The sequence below is a fragment of the Corella eumyota genome, chromosome 4 (genome assembly GCF_963082875.1).
Source record: "Corella eumyota chromosome 4, kaCorEumy4.1, whole genome shotgun sequence".
Taxonomy (NCBI): Eukaryota; Metazoa; Chordata; class Ascidiacea; order Phlebobranchia; family Corellidae; genus Corella; species Corella eumyota.
The window spans coordinates 15079070-15097152 of record NC_137493.1 but is presented as its reverse complement, the minus strand read 5'-3'; the positions used below and the strand labels follow the sequence as shown (position 1 = coordinate 15097152).

Genomic DNA, 18083 nt, shown 5'->3' with positions numbered 1-18083 from the left:
AAAGTATTTACTATTTAAAACGTTTAAAAAGTATTTACCATCGGTTTGTTATTTCGGATCCGATTCCCGCCAATTAAAGTTACGCCATCAGTAGCCACAGGAGCGCGTTGGTCTAAAGGCAAAGTTGATATCCACTGACAATCGATAAAAAGTGAGATCTGGTTTTCACCGACTGAAACGATCAACTTGTGCCAGTTCTAAAAATCAAATAATAATTATGTAAACATAGATTATAGAGTAAGAACGCTAAAAGTTTTGCGTTTTTAATTTTAGGTATTTTTCCCATTTCAAATGGCACAGTTAGGTTGTGGTAATAGTTTTTAAAAACGGTAAAAAAATAATTTTTTGATTCTCAAGTAATTCGATTAAAATTTTGAAGATATTTTCGGTTTTAAAGGTATGTTTTATTAGTCACTAAAATTCAAAAAGGCCAAATAAATTGCACAAAATCCAATACCAAATACAGTAATGTATCAAAAATTTAAATTACTTTCCAGACGGTACACAAACAATTAATCATTGTTTAAAAAGTCTTATCAGCTTAATACAATACACAACGCCACAAACACACATCAAAGGCACTTAAATTAATCCTAGATTGTTTTGAAACGTTTTAGGAGAATATTACTTGGTTATTTAAATGTTATAGCACATAAAAGACCTTTTTGAATTATTAAAATATATGTTTTTAATCAAATATTATTAAGAAAAGGACACTTTTATTGTATAAAAAATGAATTTATTAAAAATTTGCTCACGTGATCAAATAATTGAGTGACGTCGACAAACGAAATCGTTTCAGGGTTTCCATTTATATCTCTGGAAATAAATTCGACTAATTTATGTAAACCGTTTATCCTCACTCCGACTTGCTCGACTCCGTCTTGATCAACAATCTAAAAAAAATAAAACACCTTTTTTTAAAAACGTTATTATTTTAAAATCCACAAGTTATAAATAAAAAGTAAAAACATCTTAAAAAATTAATTAAAAAGCGATAGCCCAATCTAGAAAATTAGTTTTTATAATTTAACGAAAACTAATAAAACAGACGAATAAAAGATTAAATTAAATGTTTTATACGTTTAGGCAGCGTAAAAAAAGTTTTAAATTTCACGTAAGTTTTAAGTTTTACCTTCCAAAGGTACCATTGCTTCTTTGGTGTGGTATCCAACATTCGGAAAGTGCTGACAAACGAATATTGAGCGGGCAAGCCCATTGGATAAACATCTCTGGAAAACAAAAATATAATTGGAGGGTTTTAACTTAAAATACCTGGAACAACTTTAGTGCCTAATCTTGGGATAACTTTTGTTTCCACGACCTTATTTCAAAACATCTTTGAGAAGTTACAAATTATAACTGCCCGATAATTCAGCTGCTAACTTAGCAGGACTCCATACCACAAGCGCCTTACTCAAGGGCACTACCACATGGAAGCGGTAAAGATCGAACCAACCCATTAAAAAATATAAAACATATCACCTTAAGGTGATATAGAGAAAAAAACCACTACAACACGTTGCCGGTAAAAACAATGATTTATGAATAAAAAACATTGACTTTTTACCTTGTCGAGATGTTAAATACTGGGACTTTATAAGCGATTTGATATTGTGTGGAACCGTTTGTTACTTCTATTCCACCACTTTGTAACCTCTCTTCGTCCAAATGAAATTGGGAAATCAAATCAAAACCTGAAACAAAAAAAAAGTTTAAAAATTTAAATTTTATTGGTTAGAGTTTTAAAAATAGAAATAGTAACAATTTTGTAATTATCAATTATTATTTATTTGATTGTGATTAATTATAATTATAAACATTATTAATTATAAACATTACGTAATTTTAAATTCCGATTTACACACAGTTTACTAATGTTAAATAATAAAAGTGTTAGTTATATATATTTCGTATATATATAAACATGTTATACATTTATTTTCATGTACTTTTTGATTGGTATTTTTTACTTAAAATAGTTTAATGACCTACAGACGCTTTGCAGAATTTGTAAATCTAGCTTTGAAGCAGTAATTATATGCCTGACTGCGCTGCATATACTTTTGCATCGTGTGGTTTAATACATTATAAAAGTATATTTTCAGTTGTTACTTACGTTTTCACTATTATAGCTTTTTTTAAACATTCATGTAAGCAATTTAAACCTATAAAGCTTATTGTTAGTCTTTTGTTCTGTTTTTAATATGTCAAGTTCTAAAAACTGAAACTAAAGACTAAATATTTTAATATTTTGTAACTTAATCTTAGAACTTTAAAAGTGTATTTACAACAATTCTTAAACAAAAAGTTAACTAATGTATAATTACACAAGACTTCAACGACTGTTAAACAAGCTATATAATCCACTAAACTATCCTTTAGTATAACATTTATTCTTAAAAATAAAACAAGCAGCTGCTTAAACTCGATTTTAAAAAATCGCTTTGGGTCAAACACATTTTCTTGCTTCGCGTCTTCGCAACTGACCCGCAGAACTGTTTAAAATAACCTTACAGTGCTGTGTTACTTGTACACAATGTAATTATATACACATACTCCTAACTAGCCAAGATATTTGTATCTATTTTTAGCTTTTTTTTTGATATTTGTATCTATTTTTAGCTGTTTTTAACTATTAAAAATTCTTGTAATGTATTACAAATCGTTTACGTCAATTTTAAATTTTTCGAGCAACCGAAATCTTTAAGTTCAAGTACCACTGGTGGTTGAATATTTATTTTCTTACCTGGTAGATCGTCCTCCCCAACTCGAATTTGTGGGCAGATGACGTCATTCGTATAGGAAGATACTAAAAAAAATAAAATTGTTAAATTAAAAAAAAAATTTAAAACTTGGTAATTTAAATATTCTTTTAAACATTTTAAATTTTAAAGTAAAATATTTAACCAAAGCATAAATTAATTTAAAAACTATGTAGAACTGTATATTATTTATTTAAATATCTCAACTTACCATAACTGAGGAGTAGCAACAGACTACCCAGCTTTAATATAACTAGGCCCATCTTTTATCTATGTAGTTTACATATGAACTTCTAGTCTAAATTCACATCCCTTATATTGGAACATTATTAGGCCATGTAAACGCTAAAATAAACTTAATTAAGAAACTTAAATGTTTAATTAGAAATTAGCAACAAAGTGTTAAGTAAATCTATTTTTAAACTAATTACCTTTTTTATTTGCTTTTGGAATTCTATATTTTTAATTTAGAAGATAAAAATTAAACAACTGTTGATATAACGATATCTTTAAAAAAGAGGTATTAACAATTACATATAACAATAAAATACACTTGTTATAACAATACAACACAATCAAAAAACATATAACTATCATAACCCTAATTTATTAAAGCCCAATCATTTATATATGAGATTTTTTTTAAATAAAATTTGCTAAAACAAATTTGCGAATTTTTTACGATAATTTTTGTTCATTTAAACAGCATAACCCAATACGGTATTTGACATACAATAACTATACATTAAAAATACCATTTTACTTTAGGAATTAAACACTCTAAGACAATGTTAAAGAAATAAGTAAAAAATAGTAATCAAATAATGCCTAAAGTTTTTAACTTTTCGATCTATTTTTGCTTTTTTTGTTGCGTACGTAACATAAATAACTAAAAAGCAAAAATATGTAAAGTAGAGCAACAAAACTAATAAATAGAATAGCTACTAGGGCATCGTGATTCTGACTTCCAAGTTCATTTGATCTTGGTTTTCTTGTTATTGGGGGTATTTCATCGTGATAAACTTCATCTAAATCATGGTTATTTTTTTGTTACATTTGGTCAAACAGTAAAAATAAGGTAAAAAAAACTATTTTTATGGGAAAAGGGTGTGCGTTTGTAACGTGTTTTATGCTACCCGTAAACGGCTGGCTCAAAGGGGACTAGAGTGGCTTTGGTGCGACCCAAACCTTACCCATGTAGGCCCAATGACTGAAAAATCAAACTACTACAGTTTTTTTTACTTTTTTTGGGTAGGCACAAATTATAATAGTCTGCAAACGCAGATTAGTGTAAAAAAAGAAAAAAATAAATGTTTGTTTTTTAGTAAATATAGTAAATAGTTTACCTTCTGTCGTAAAGGGTCCTATTGTCATCCACTGTGATGTCATATTGCCTGACGTTGAATTAAACACTATTTCTCTTCTAAATCTGTTATCATTTTCACATTCCTAAATCAAAAAGTAATTAATATACCTAACTCATTTGATCTCAATCCTTGGTTGTTTTAAATATTGCAATATTGTGATAATTTAAAAGTTGGCATTTTAGTAAAGAGTTTTGTTTTTAAACCTAACATAAACAAAGTTTTAACACATAGGACTTATACTGAAATCCTAAATTAATATTTTAACTTACTGCAAAACAGTTGGTGTTATTTTCGGGGCAAATTTCGACTTGGCAATGTAAGAACCAACTAGAAGGAAACTCATGAAGTAGAAACATCATTTCACATTTTTCATTGTCTTGATTTATCACGTGGCCAGCAGAATCACCTGAAGTACTACCACAACTAAAACAAAAAATCAAAAAATATTATATAGTTTAATGCATGTATTTATATGCTTTTAAAACGACAATACCAATGCATTTTCAAGATTTTAACTAGCTTGTACATTTTAAGCTGGTTAGTACAAATTACGAAGCCTATTGTAAAGCATAAGTTGCTATAATATCCTTAATTAAACTGACATCCATATAGGTTTATACAAAAGCAGTAGTCTACCTGTAAACTTGATTTGAATCTGTTCTTATTTCGCTTTGTGTTGTCACACATTTTATTATTTTCCAATCAATCGAAGCAGCTAACTGTGTTGCAAAAACCTAAAACAAAAGTTAAAGTTAAAACAAAAAGTGTAATTAAAATGGCATGTAAATAAAGGTGTGGAGTTTCATAACGGTTCACATTTTTTTATTTGAGTAAAATTATTTATATTTATGTAACTTGGCAGGTGTTATGTCAAATATGCAAAAGTTTTAGCCTACCTTAATAAACATAGGTTCATTCACAATGAAGTTGTTGTCAGTTTTAACTTCTGAAAAAGTGTCGTCCTTGTAAGTTTGCATGTCAATTACTAGTTCCTCATCTTTATCCACATTGTTTATCCTAGGATCAAGATGAGTCAATCTAGAAACAAAATAAAATACCATATACTAAAAAAAAATCTTAAATCATAAAAGTTGTCAAATGTCTGCTTAGAAACTGTTGACACATACTTTGTAGTATCCTTTATGGCTGCTGCTGTTGTAGCTGTAGGTATAGTTGCTTGTTTTGTATTTGTTGTTGTTTGTTCTGTAACTGTTATGGGGATGGTTGTTGTTGTTGTAGTAGGGCTGGTTATTGTTGTTGTAGGAATGGTTGTTGTAGAAATAGTTGCTTGTTTTGTAGTTGTTGTTGTTTGTGCTGTAGATGTTTTAGGGACGGTTGTTGTTGTTGTAGGGATGGTTGTTGTTGTAGAGATAGTTGTTGTTGCAGAGATGTTTGTTGCTGTAGTGGGTATGGTTATTGTAGTAGGGATAGTTGTCGTTGTAGGAAGGGTTGCTTTTGTTGTTGAAGGAATGGTTGTTGTTGTTGTAGGAATAGTTGTTGTTGTTGTAGGAATAGTTGTTGTTGTTGTAGAAGCGGTTGTTGTAGTTGTTGGAATAGTTGTTGTTGTTGTAGGAATAGTTGCTGTTGTTGTTGTTGTAGGAATAGTTGTTGTGGTTGTAGTAAGAATGGTTGTTGCTGTTGTAGGGATTGTTGTTGTTGTAGGTTTAGTTGTTGTGGTCGTTGTAAAAATGGTTGGTGTTGTAGGTGTGGTTGTTGTTTCTGTTGTTGGTTCTTTTGCCCTAGTTGTTGTGGTCGAAATTGTATTTGTTGTAGGATTTGCTAAAAGCGCTGCAGGTGTTTGGGTTGTAGAAAGTTTTCTTGTTGTTGTTGTAGGAATACTTCTTGTTGTTGTTGTAGCAATTGTTGCTACTGTTAAAGGAATACCTTTGGTTGTTGTTGTAGGATTCGTTGCCCTTGTTGTAGGCCCTCTTGTTGTTGTTGTAGGAATTCCCCTGGTTGTTGTTGTAAAAATCGTTGCCCTTGTTGTAGGGCCTCTTGTTGTTGTTGTAGGAATTGATCTTGTTGTTGTTGTAACAATTGTTGCTACTGTAGTAGGAATTTCTCTGATTGTTGTTGTAGGAGTTGTTGGTTTAACTGTTGTATTTATATTTATTGTTTTCCTAGTCGAAGTAGACGGTGGGTTCGGTGTTTCATTATCTAAAACAATAAAAGTTAACAAACAAACTCAAATTTCAATTAAATGTGAGCTAAAAAAAGATTTTAAAATTATTCAAGTAACTCTATCTACCTATTGGGTGATGTTCACATATTGGATAATAGGTGTAAGCCATACAGTCTGTGTTAACCCATTGCAGATCCTTTTGGCCAGATATTGCCCCACAATTCAATGCAGAGTTTGTGTTTGGAAAATGGGGAGCCCAGTTCTGGTGGGTTCCAAATAAAGGGACGTCGTTATCCCGGATTCTCCATTTAAATCCATCGTCACCTAAAATTGAAGTTTCATAAAATCTTTTTTAAAAAAGCCACATATAGCAGATATCCGATGTGAGAAGGTCGACTTCACGACCTAAACTTAGAGAGTAACATCAGTTACTCCGACCCAGTCTTGAGTTGCCTTTGACAGTTTGGGATATTATAGATTATAATTGCTCGATAATTAAGCTGCAGATTAAGTATTCACTGAGCAGGAGTTTATACCGTTTATAGTACCTTAATTAAGGGCACTTCAGCATGAGAGCAAACCAAGGAACTTATGTATTTTAAGTGTATATTAAAGTATAACTTAAAAAAATGTTAATAAAATTTTGATACCCATTCGATCCATATTAAGCCAAAACGACTCGTTCTCCCAGTTTTTAAAGTTTGATTTTATTGCACTTGACAAGGCCGCAATGTGAGCAGAAAAAAATAGGGTTGCCATTGTCATATCTTCTCTGCTGCATCTTAACTTTGCGTCCAAGTAATTGAAAGCTGCCAAACGTAATATATGGAAACTCTTGCGACGAAAAGGAACTAGAAATAAATGTTTATTTTAACAGAAATTGTTTGTTATAATTAATATTTTTTATACAGCTTATATTACAAAGTAGCTTTTAATTCTTTTTGTATATTATATACAGTTATATGTAGGTAATAATGACTTTAGATAAAATATTAAACTTGTACTTACCAACCACCTCGGGAAGGATTGTTACTGGAACTAAATAGTTAAAACAAAAAAATGAAGTTACTACAGAACCATTTAAAAAAAATAGCAATAGATAATTATACATTTATCAGCTTTGTCTTCAAAATGCCACTATTAATAATTTACATCTTAAAGTAGAAATATAAAGCAATATTTACCATATTTCTCGTTTTTATACAAAGATATCCCTGTATACCCTCCTACCCCATTTTGGCAAGTCGTATCAAGTATAGCTGCAGAAGCACTAGAAGACGAAATGCATTATATTTAGATAGAGATCCACTCTTATATAATAAATAGATAAGGATATAAATAGGCTAAGTTGATTAGGTAATAAAATTTCCCTGTGCGTTTTTTACTACTTAATCAATCTTTAGCATAATTTGTGAAATATTTTTTTTTTAAATAAATGTAAAAAAGGGGTTGCAAAATATTATTTATGGAATGTTTGTCTTGTTAATGATTTTAGTACAAATGGACAATAAATAACGAAAAGTTTGTTTATAATATATTTTATAAAAGGCTACTATTGTATTGTTCCTGTTTATAACTAGAAATGTAACTTATTGATTAATTGTTTTTGATATTACATAAAAATTGGCTAACAAGGCATGTACTAATGTGATACAACTAACAACTTAAATTGTAAAAGCACTTAAAATTGAAAATTTAATTTAGTCAGACATTTTAGTAATTTCTTAAAGAATTTTAACAACTTTACTTACTTATAGGCTCCTGGAAATTGCATCAAACATTCTTTATTATGAAGCCCAAAATATTGAATGTTCTCCACGACGGACACGTTATAACACAAGTTAATCGCTTCTTGGTTACTTCTTTCAGGAACGAACGAACTTAAAAGTTTATGACCTGTTGTAGCATCAAGATTTGTCATCTGGTTCGGGTGGGCAGCTATACATTGTTCATAGACGTAAGAAGCCTTTACATCTAAAAACATAAAGCAAATATGTTAATTTCCTACTGATATAGCTTTCTAATGAAGTTTATCAACATTTTTTGACAAAGTTTTAACTGTAATAAACTGTATGTAAACATAAGCTTTATAGCATTAATTAATATACCAATCAATATACATTGTATTGTTACAAGGCGTTTAATATACTTATAATTTACCTGTAAATATAGCTAATAAAATAAATAAACTAAAATACTTTTCCATTTTCAATTCGGGACTCGAACAAAAACATACCCTCCCATTAGCATACCTGTGATCATTAGTAAATGTTTTAATGTATTTCCTGTAATAAAACAATCAATCAAGAGTTAAATCTAAACTAGCAGTAGCTAGTTATTTAATTAATAATTATTAATTAATAGAATAAATATTAAACAAATGTCCTGTACCATTTTTAATTATTTAAACAAGTACAAAATTGGGCTTCTAATAAAAACATTTTTAAGGGCTTATACAAAAAATTGGGTAATTTAACAACAAAATTTAATTTGAAGCAAATATAAATAAAAATAGGTTCAACTAAATTTATTTGATAAATAAAATATTTATGGTTTTATATGGTTCGAAAACGTTTGATCTTTTTTATAAATATATTTTATAAATATAATTTAAAACGTATATTAAACAAATTATCAATTTAAATATAAACTTTTTAATATTAACACCAAATTTTAACAATCAATGTTTTTAATCAACAAACAAGCTTTAATTTATTCGAAATCTAAGATTTCGAACCATAATTAAATTGGCAGGAATTAAGTAACGAGTATATTAAAATCATAAAAAAAAAATAATTATTAAAAAAACAATAAATATTATATAGTAATTTAAGTTTTTATGTTTAAAATAGTTCAATATATGTAAAACTTAAGGCACAATAACAAATATACAGACATCAGTACAAAAAAATATGCTTAATTTACATGGCAATATATAAGTCAAAAGTACCAACAAAATAATTGACAAATTTCGTAATAAACTAACTAATAATACTTTAAAATAAATTGCATTTAAATAATATCAACTATAAATAGGTAATCAAAAATGTACTAATTTTAAAATTATTAAATAAATGAACTAAAAATCAAAAACTAAAATTTATAATAAAAAAATGCAGACCAGACAAAACAATAAAAACTTTTAACAAATTCTAAAAAATTATTTAAAAATATAAGAAAATACTCAATTTTTAACAAAAAAAAACATTGGCAATAACAAACACTACTTTATAATCTACCACACAAAAGGATAACAACGAAAAAAAAACACCAAAAATATAAAATATCATTTTAGAGAGTTTTGTCTAAGCTTTGCCCTGCCGAGTATCTGGTAATTAATCTTGTCAAAGCTGGCATTTTAAATAGTAATTTCTGTCCCATTTCACAAGATAAATTTCTACACATTGAAATATCTAATTCTTTAAGCCATGGCAACTGCTTTGGAAAGTTAGAAAACGCTCTAAAATGTTATAAATATCAGTTTTTGGTGTAAAATTGTGGGTACTTTTTTATTTAAATTTAAAATAAAGGTTTTTATATTAAAAACTGCTTTTAAATATTCAGTGTAATTTAATAACATTATCTAATAATTTTTTTTGTATATAAATTTATCTTTGATGTGGGAAAGTCGAATGCGCGACCCAAACATAGAGTAACATTGGTTACCCAGACCCAGTCTCAAGTTGCCTGTGGCAGTTTGGGATATTATAGATTATAATTGCCTGATAATTATGCTGCTGGTGAAGTGCTGCCTCAACAGGAATTTGTACCGTTTATAGCGCCTTACTCAAAGGCGCTACAGCATAAGAGCAGTGGGAATTGAACCAACAACCTCATAATAGTATAGCAAGTATTTTTACCACTACACCACGCTGCCGATAATTTACTTACCCCTCAGTTACTTTATCGCAACTAGATAAATTCAAACTTTCCAAATTTCTTAAATTTTTCGAGATCATGTTAATGCCTGAATCAGATACCTAAACAATAAATTATTCAACAAATAATTTTTAATTTACAATAAATACAAATATATAAAAATATACAAAATCATTTTAAATAACTAATAAAAATACAAAAAATAAAAAAAATACTTCATTTGGTCAACCTACAAAAATATAAAAAAAAATACAAAAAACATATTTCACAAACAAAAGTTTTGTTTTATTCATAAAAATTATTAACTTTTTTACCCTTGAACACAAGGAGATTGAAAGAAATCGCAATCCATTTGAAGTTTTGACCAAGTTTTTAATAACTTGGTCATTAACAGCAATATGTAACATTCCTAAATCTAATCTTTTCAGCCTTGGAAACCCTTTTCTAAAACATAAAATTTACTTTAAAATATTTACATAGAAGTTAAAGCTTTTAAAGAGGCAAACTTAAAAAACTGACTAAGTCAGCTTTTTATTTGTTTTTAAACCTACGCTACATGAGGTCCTGGTTTCGATCTCCAATGATCTCATGCTGTAGCGCTCTTAAGTAAGGCGCTAAAAACGGTATGAACTTCTGCTGAGCCAGCACTTAATCAGCTAACTACTAATCAATTATAATCTATAATATCCCAAACTGCCACAGGCAACTCGAGACTGGGTAAGGGTAACAGTTGTTACTCTATGTTTAAGCCGCGCATTCAACCTTTCCACATTGAGGATAAAGATATATACAAAAAAACATAATCTAAGGAGCATAAACTTTCAATTTATAGGTTTAAAAAAAACTGTTATTTGTCGTGTGCGAGTGGATTACCAAATGCAAATATTACCAATTAGAAAAATATAAGATAAAAAAGATGGCTTTAATGTATACAAAGTATATCTACAATGGTATTTTATTAAGGCAAATTTTTTAACTTATGTATTTTGACCCTACTTGAAAATGTGAAATAAACTGCTCGGAGTGAATTTTTTGCAGTTGTACAAAGTCAGTTCCTCCAGGTTCTCAAGTCTGGTGATTCCCCTTTTAGCCAGGTTGTCATTTATTTCTTCATCACTTAAATTAATGTCCTCTAAAATAATTTAGGAAAAAAAAAATATAATTAGTTAGAATAAAAAATGTTTCAAATTGACTAACACAGAAAAAAATTAAGTTTTAAACTTTAGAGTTATTTTAGCAATTTAAAAAAAATGCTAAATATAGAAATGTGAGTATAATAAATAAATATGAGCAACTAATTAGTGTTTTAATGTGTCTATAAACAAATATGTTAATCATTGAAAGATTAATAATCAATTTACCTAATAAATTAAATAGATTATTAAAATGACCGGCAGCGTGGTGTAGTAGTAAGAACACTTGCTACACCACACATGAGGTTGTGGGTTCAATCCCTACAGATCTTATGCTGTAGCGCCCTTAAGTAAGGCGATATAAACGGTATAAACTCTTGCTAGGCCAGCACTTAATCAGCAGCATAACTATCGGGCAATTATAATTTATATAATATCTCAAACTGCCACAGGCAACTCGAAACTGGGTCGGAGTTACCCTATGTTTAAGTCGCGCATTCGACTTTCCCACATCAAGGATAAAGGTGTTTATACAAAAAAAAGGATTTAAATAGATATAACTCTAATACGCCAACAGTAACACTTTTGAAATGAAAGCGAAAGAAATTTTAAATTTACAAAACTAGCTTTAAATTGAACCAGTTTACCTAGCACAAAATCAACACCAGGTTTTTCTATTAGACCTCCCAATCCATGCTGTTTACTATACTTTCCACTTGACAAAAATGAAGCTGAAATCAAAAAATAAAAAACATTCAAAGCTTGCAACTAAAATTTTAAGGCATTTTAGGTAACATTTTTTGTCTTACATTTATTAAAAAGGCAACTGAATAACTCCTTTTTATTAAAAAAATTTAGAAAAAAGCAAACATTTTATTAACTTAAATAAAATACAGGCTTTAGAAAAACTTAAAAAATACAAAATATAAAATTAATTTTCAAACTTGAGCCAGCATTATTGACTCCTCCAATAAAAACTGACTTTGCTTCGATCCCAAGTAGACCCTTATCAGTTAGAGTTGAGCACCAAGACAACTTCAAAGTTTTCAGGTTCAATAAGTGAATATTCACTGCCTGATAAAAAAAATAAATTGTGTTAGGTAAACCCATTTTTAAATAAAACAACCTAACGTGTAATTGGTTGTCATTAAAGAAAGTCACTTTTTAAGCCTTTCTTTACAAGAAAAAAACTATTTTTTTTAATAACATTTGATTAAAAACCTACTAAACAGTTATAAATACTTGTGAAAATTAAATTACATTCATTTTCTCAGAAGCATAAACAAAAACCGGCAGTGGTAAGAACACTTGCTACACCACACATGAGGTCGTGGGTTTAATCCCCACTGATCTCATGCTGTAGCGCCCTTGAGTAAGGTGCTATAAACGGCACAAACTCCTGCTGAGCCAGCACTTAATCAGCAGCATAATTATCGGGCAATTATATTTTATATAATATCCCAAACTGCCACAGGCAACTCGAGACTATGTTGGAGTAACTGATGTTACTCTATGTTTAAGTCGCGCATTGGCCTTTCCACATCGAGAATAAAGATATATACAAGAAAAATAAGGGTTAAAAAATTATTTCTCAAAAATGCAGGCAATTTTGAACATTGTTTTGAAATTTAAAAATATCTGAAGTAAAACACACACCTGCAATGCCACATCATCAACATAATGAGATGAACCGATATCCAAGTGAGTCAAAGAAGTGAAAATTGAGCTTTGAGGCAATAATTCAACATCGACAGAAATATTACTAAAACCATTAAGTTTGTTAGTAAGACAAAATAATATAAATAGTTTTTTGATTTATCCCTAATGTTAAAGAATAGCTTTACAGTCTCAAAAATGGATAACTTATATAACCATGGCTTAAATTGTTTTTTTTAGTAATATATATACTTATCCAGTAACATAGCCCGTCATTAACCTTTAATTAAGATTTTAGACCAACAGAAAAGATTAAACCAATGATCTCAAGTTGTATTGGACGTTGTTTTAGAAAACCAAGTTAAATTTTTTAATGTTTTGATATGTTATAATTAGTAAAATACTATAATTAAATTTACTTAAAACATTAACTTTTTACCTTATAGTTATATCTGGAAACTCATTTGGGAAAAATGACTCCTCAAATTTTGATAGATTGCAACACCTTAAAAATAAATTTAATACTTAAATGTACTGGTCATATAAAAATATAAAATTATTTTAATTTACTTCATTTGCAATGTTTTCAGATTTTCCAACTGATGAATTCCCTTCCTAAGAGCTCCCATATTAATATTAAAACTCTCAGAAATATCTAAGAGTTGAAGTTTGGAAAGGCCATGAAGATGTTGTATTGAAGTACCTGTTACCTGAAAACAAAACATTAAAATATTAATAAATTAATAGTTGTTCTATATTTATAAAGGATAGATAATGAACCGGCAGCGTGGTGTAGTGGTAAGAACACTTGCTACACCACACATGAGGTCGTGGATTCAATCCCCACTGATCTCATGCTGTAGTGCCCTTGAGTAAGGCGCTATAAACGGTATGAACTCCTGCTGAGCCAATACTTAATCAGCAGCATAATTACCGGGCAACTATTATCTATAATATCTCAAACTGCCACAGGCAACTCAAAACTGGGTCAGAGTAACTGATGTTACTCTATGTTTAAGTCGCGCATTCCACTTTCCCACATAAAGGATAAAGATATATACAAAAAAAATAAAAGTTAATGGAAATTTTCTTATTATTACCTTTTGCAATTTTTAATTTAATTTTTAATTAGTTTTTTCAAACCAATCAGCAAATTGGTTATCGACAATTATAACCAACAACATTATCCCTAACTGCAAAAGTTAACCCAAAAGTTAAAGTCAAATTGCAAAAGTTAAAGTCAAATTTAAGAAGTCAACTTAGGGTGGCAAATGTTACCCTATGTTAAGGTCATAAAGTCGACCTTTCCACATAGAGAATAAATAAACATAAAAAAATGTATATAAAAATGTGAAAGAAATTTTAATTTACACTTTGGCATTTTTTCAGTTTTAAGGTTTGAAGTTCAGTAGAGTTACAGCAAACCGCATAAACTGCACCATCACCCAAACCTATGCATCCTGATATATCAAGATAAACTAACTTTAGGTGGTTCTTCACAAGGTCTACTACACCGGTGTCAGTTAGCTCTCTGTAAAAAGTAAAAAAAGTAATTATTTGGTTTTTATAAATTAATAAAATTTTCAAAATATAATATTTAGTCTTAAGTTTGTTATATTATTAGTATATACATTGCTTTTAAAAACTGCTAATTACTAAAAAAAAACAAGGTAGGAGATTAAAGAAATGATATAGTTAGGGCAACCCAGAAGTAAGGCGCTATAAAAGGCTTAAACTCCTTCTAAGCCAGTACTTAATCAGCAACATAATTACTAGGCAATTATAGTCTCTATGATATTCCAAACTGTCACAGGCAACTCGAGACTGGGTCGGAGTATCTGATGTTACTCTATGTTTAAGTCACAAAATTGACCTTCCCACATCGAGAATAAAAATACATACAAAAAGGGGTATGGTTTAATTAAGTCAATAATGGTAACTTTATTACGTCAATTATGTTAATTATATCAACATTATCCACTATTAGTGTTTAGAGATACCCAATTACAAATATATTAATATATATTTTTTTCTTTAAAAAAACATTATAATAATATCAAAATATTAAATTTTTTTTTAAATTACTAGCCCAAACAAAAATTAACAGTTTTGCAAAATTGTTTAATGATTTTGCAGCAATGACAATGCATATATAAAAATTGTTATTGTTATTAAATCATTTTTCACAATGACATTATATTTACAATGTATTGTCTCAATTCAGGAAATTGCATTAAATAAATTAATTTAAACATCTAAAATGTGCAAATTGAAAATTACTGTTACGTAAAAGAGTGTTATTAAGTCTTTCCATATATGTAACTTCTGGCACATTAAAAAGATATTAAAGAATAAGATATTTTGAACAAGAACTACAAAAATTTAATTTGATATATTGCCCAAAAATACACCAAAAATAGAATAATAGTCTATTTTTATAAACAATATAAAATATGTTTTAAAAAAAAACAAATTACAAAAAAAATAATAATTTACTTACTTGCAGTTTTCCAAAATCACAGTTTTAAGTTGAAGTCCTTTAGTGAATGCAAGCATGGATAATGCTTCAGACATTATTGAAGTTCTGCTAAAATCTATTGAAGTTAAATTGTAAGAATGAAGTTCAATCATCTGCTGGACCACAAGAAAGGTCAAAGATATAGATTTTGAAATTCCAATAGAACTAAAAGTAAAAAAAAAAAAAAATTTATATATAAAAAAAAAAAAAATTTTCTTGAAAAAATAAATTAGTTATTTTTAAAATTAGTTATTTATTAAATTCCATACAAAGAATTAAATAACAATATGACATTTTAAAGACTTTTACACAACTAATATAAATCAACGAAGATTAATAAAATAAACATGTATTGTACAGTATATAAACATAGATGTAATGGGTTCTAATAAAAAAACAAACAATATATATCTATGCAAAATGCAGTTTGTGGTGTATAGACAAACAGTTTTTACAACCATTTTATGACACACAATTTAATAGTAATCAGCCAATTGGAAAAAAAATCCAGTTCCCAAAAAAATCCAGGTAAAGCATCATGCACTTCTAGAGAATAAATTTAAATAAAAATAAAAAAAGTAACTAACTTGCACAGCATATTGTTTGAACCAAGAGAAATAGATTCAAGTTCTGGACATAAGTCAAACATTCGACAAATTACTTTGTCGTTCATGTACCGTGAAGAGGATAAATTTAAACGCTTTATTTTTTTGAATAAATTTGGTTTGGAGTTCTGTGAAAATAAGGAATCACCGGCTGCCATAAATAAAGAGTTGCAACCAGTTAAATCTAAACTCTAAAAACAAAAATTATTTGTGTTTTATTTTGTGTAATAATAAAGAAAAGTAATTTTATAACTGTTTAATGTTGTTGTTTTTAATATTGTTATTAATATTGTTGTTTTTTTTGACCATGCCATACCATACTTAAAATCTTTATATAAACATTAATAGTTATGGCATGTTTTAAATCATTAAATTGATTTTGTCATTTTTCTCGATGCATTGTTGTAATATTATTTGTATATCGTATTATTCACTGTCATTAATGCGCGAAAAACCAAAATAAAAAAAATATATGCCTACAGTACTTTTAATAATGTCTGGTCATAGGCATTGCTTTTTTATTTTTGTTAATGTTGATTTTATTGATATAATTTACATAGAAATGTCTGTAAAAAAAGAAATAAACTTACTGTTAAATTGTCACAGTATTTTAATATTGCACAGAGAGTTCCTTCCAAAATTGACGCGTTCTTTAATGAAAGATGAACAACGTGAGGTCCTATTATTTTCATTCCATTTTTGTGCAAATTTAAAAATAATCTAAAAAATACAAAAAAAATTGTTATTTACAAAATTTGAAAAACAACATAAAAAACATAGTTTTAAAGTTTAAAAGGTATTATGTGATTTATGGGCTATTTTAACCCTTATAAACTTTATAACTTTGATGATTAGACTGTTTTCTAGTAAATTTTTTCTTTAAAAAAAACATATGTACTTGGCATTAATATTTTCATCCAAATTATGAATATGAATAGTGGATGATTTGCACAAACAGCCTTGTAAAATATGCTTTCCATTCTTGCCCATATATCTACTATCTTGTAGAAATGATGCGTCAAATGTCATTTGGGTGTTTTTTAATAGTTTTGGGTTCAAACTAGCTTCATACCTGCATTGTAAATTGTAATTTAAGTATATATAATCATCAAATTATAAATAAAAAAAAGTTAACCTTACAGCCTTAAGATAGAAAGACATTTATTTATTTTTTTTTCGTATTTATCTTTATCGTCGATGTGGGAAAGTCAAATGCACGACTTAAACATAGAGTAACATCAGTTACTCCGAACCAGTCTTGAGTTGCCTGTGGCAGTTTGGGATATTATAGAGACTATAATTGCCCGGTAATTATGCTGTTGATTAAGTGCTGGCTCAGCAGGAGATCGTACCGATTATATCGCCTTACTCAATGGCGCTACAGCAAAAGATCAGTAAGAATTGAACCCACGACCTGATGTCTGGTGTAGCAAGTGTTCTTACCACTACACCACGCTGCCAGTATTTTAACATTAAGTGGTGAAAAAATATCATAATTAATACTCAATTTTAAGTGTAACAAAAAATAATTTCAGATTTTTTATAATTTATATATATATATATATACCATGAATGACAAACTAAGGCTGCCTCTCTTCTGGTGGAAAAATCCATATACTCCATCAAACAAGACAAAATCTAAAAAATAATAGAAAAAAATACAATCTTAAAAAATAAAAAATCTACAACTGTACAATAGCAAATACTTCAGCCGTCCTATTTTATTAATAATATTATTAAAAAGTTAGTAAATTTACCTCAATTGGCAGTTTGACAACCATTTTTAACTAAAAAAATTGTGTTTTTCTACAGAATCTTGATGTTAGTATTCGTAACTCATTTTATATTTACGTGGCAGTTGGTAAAACCCGGATCCTTATGGATATTGCCGGATACTTTTTTATGGGCAATTACGCTCAAAATTAAATGTCCTAAATATTTTTAAACTGTTTATTACAGTAAAACTTGACTATAATTTATGTTTTGGTACTAATTACTAAATTAAAACCTGCAAATAACATGTATTTATTTTTTTTGT

The 18083-nt window shown here is 28.5% G+C and overlaps 3 protein-coding genes across 3 annotated transcripts; all 3 read right to left on the bottom strand.

Moving 5' to 3' along the window:
• Window positions 1–719: 719 nt before the first annotated feature.
• On the bottom strand, window positions 720–3094 carry LOC145750934 (collagen alpha-1(IX) chain-like). Its single transcript, XM_082567005.1, has 5 exons — window positions 2977–3094; window positions 2750–2812; window positions 1571–1697; window positions 1136–1232; window positions 720–896 (listed from the first exon to the last, which is right to left on the bottom strand). The coding sequence occupies exons 1-5, from the start codon at window positions 3026–3028 to the stop codon at window positions 720–722; spliced, it is 516 nt and encodes a 171-aa protein (XP_082423131.1). The 5' UTR covers window positions 3029–3094.
• A 291-nt stretch (window positions 3095–3385) lies between these two features.
• LOC145750281 (uncharacterized) lies at window positions 3386–8624 on the bottom strand. The gene is made up of 11 exons (XM_082566274.1): window positions 8006–8624; window positions 7439–7524; window positions 7263–7292; window positions 6905–7105; window positions 6381–6578; window positions 5260–6289; window positions 5029–5170; window positions 4769–4866; window positions 4402–4555; window positions 4112–4214; window positions 3386–3793 (listed from the first exon to the last, which is right to left on the bottom strand). Exons 1-11 carry the CDS (start codon window positions 8236–8238, stop codon window positions 3603–3605), a joined length of 2466 nt encoding a protein of 821 aa, XP_082422400.1. The 5' UTR covers window positions 8239–8624; the 3' UTR covers window positions 3386–3602.
• A 425-nt stretch (window positions 8625–9049) lies between these two features.
• On the bottom strand, window positions 9050–17916 carry LOC145749302 (uncharacterized). The gene is made up of 16 exons (XM_082565030.1): window positions 17803–17916; window positions 17613–17683; window positions 16944–17117; window positions 16636–16765; window positions 16028–16236; window positions 15423–15605; window positions 14294–14453; window positions 13493–13632; window positions 13362–13427; window positions 12923–13028; window positions 12211–12340; window positions 11914–11997; window positions 11130–11265; window positions 10448–10577; window positions 10146–10234; window positions 9050–9714 (listed from the first exon to the last, which is right to left on the bottom strand). Exons 1-16 carry the CDS (start codon window positions 17824–17826, stop codon window positions 9546–9548), a joined length of 2001 nt encoding a protein of 666 aa, XP_082421156.1. The 5' UTR covers window positions 17827–17916; the 3' UTR covers window positions 9050–9545.
• Window positions 17917–18083: the final 167 nt, after the last annotated feature.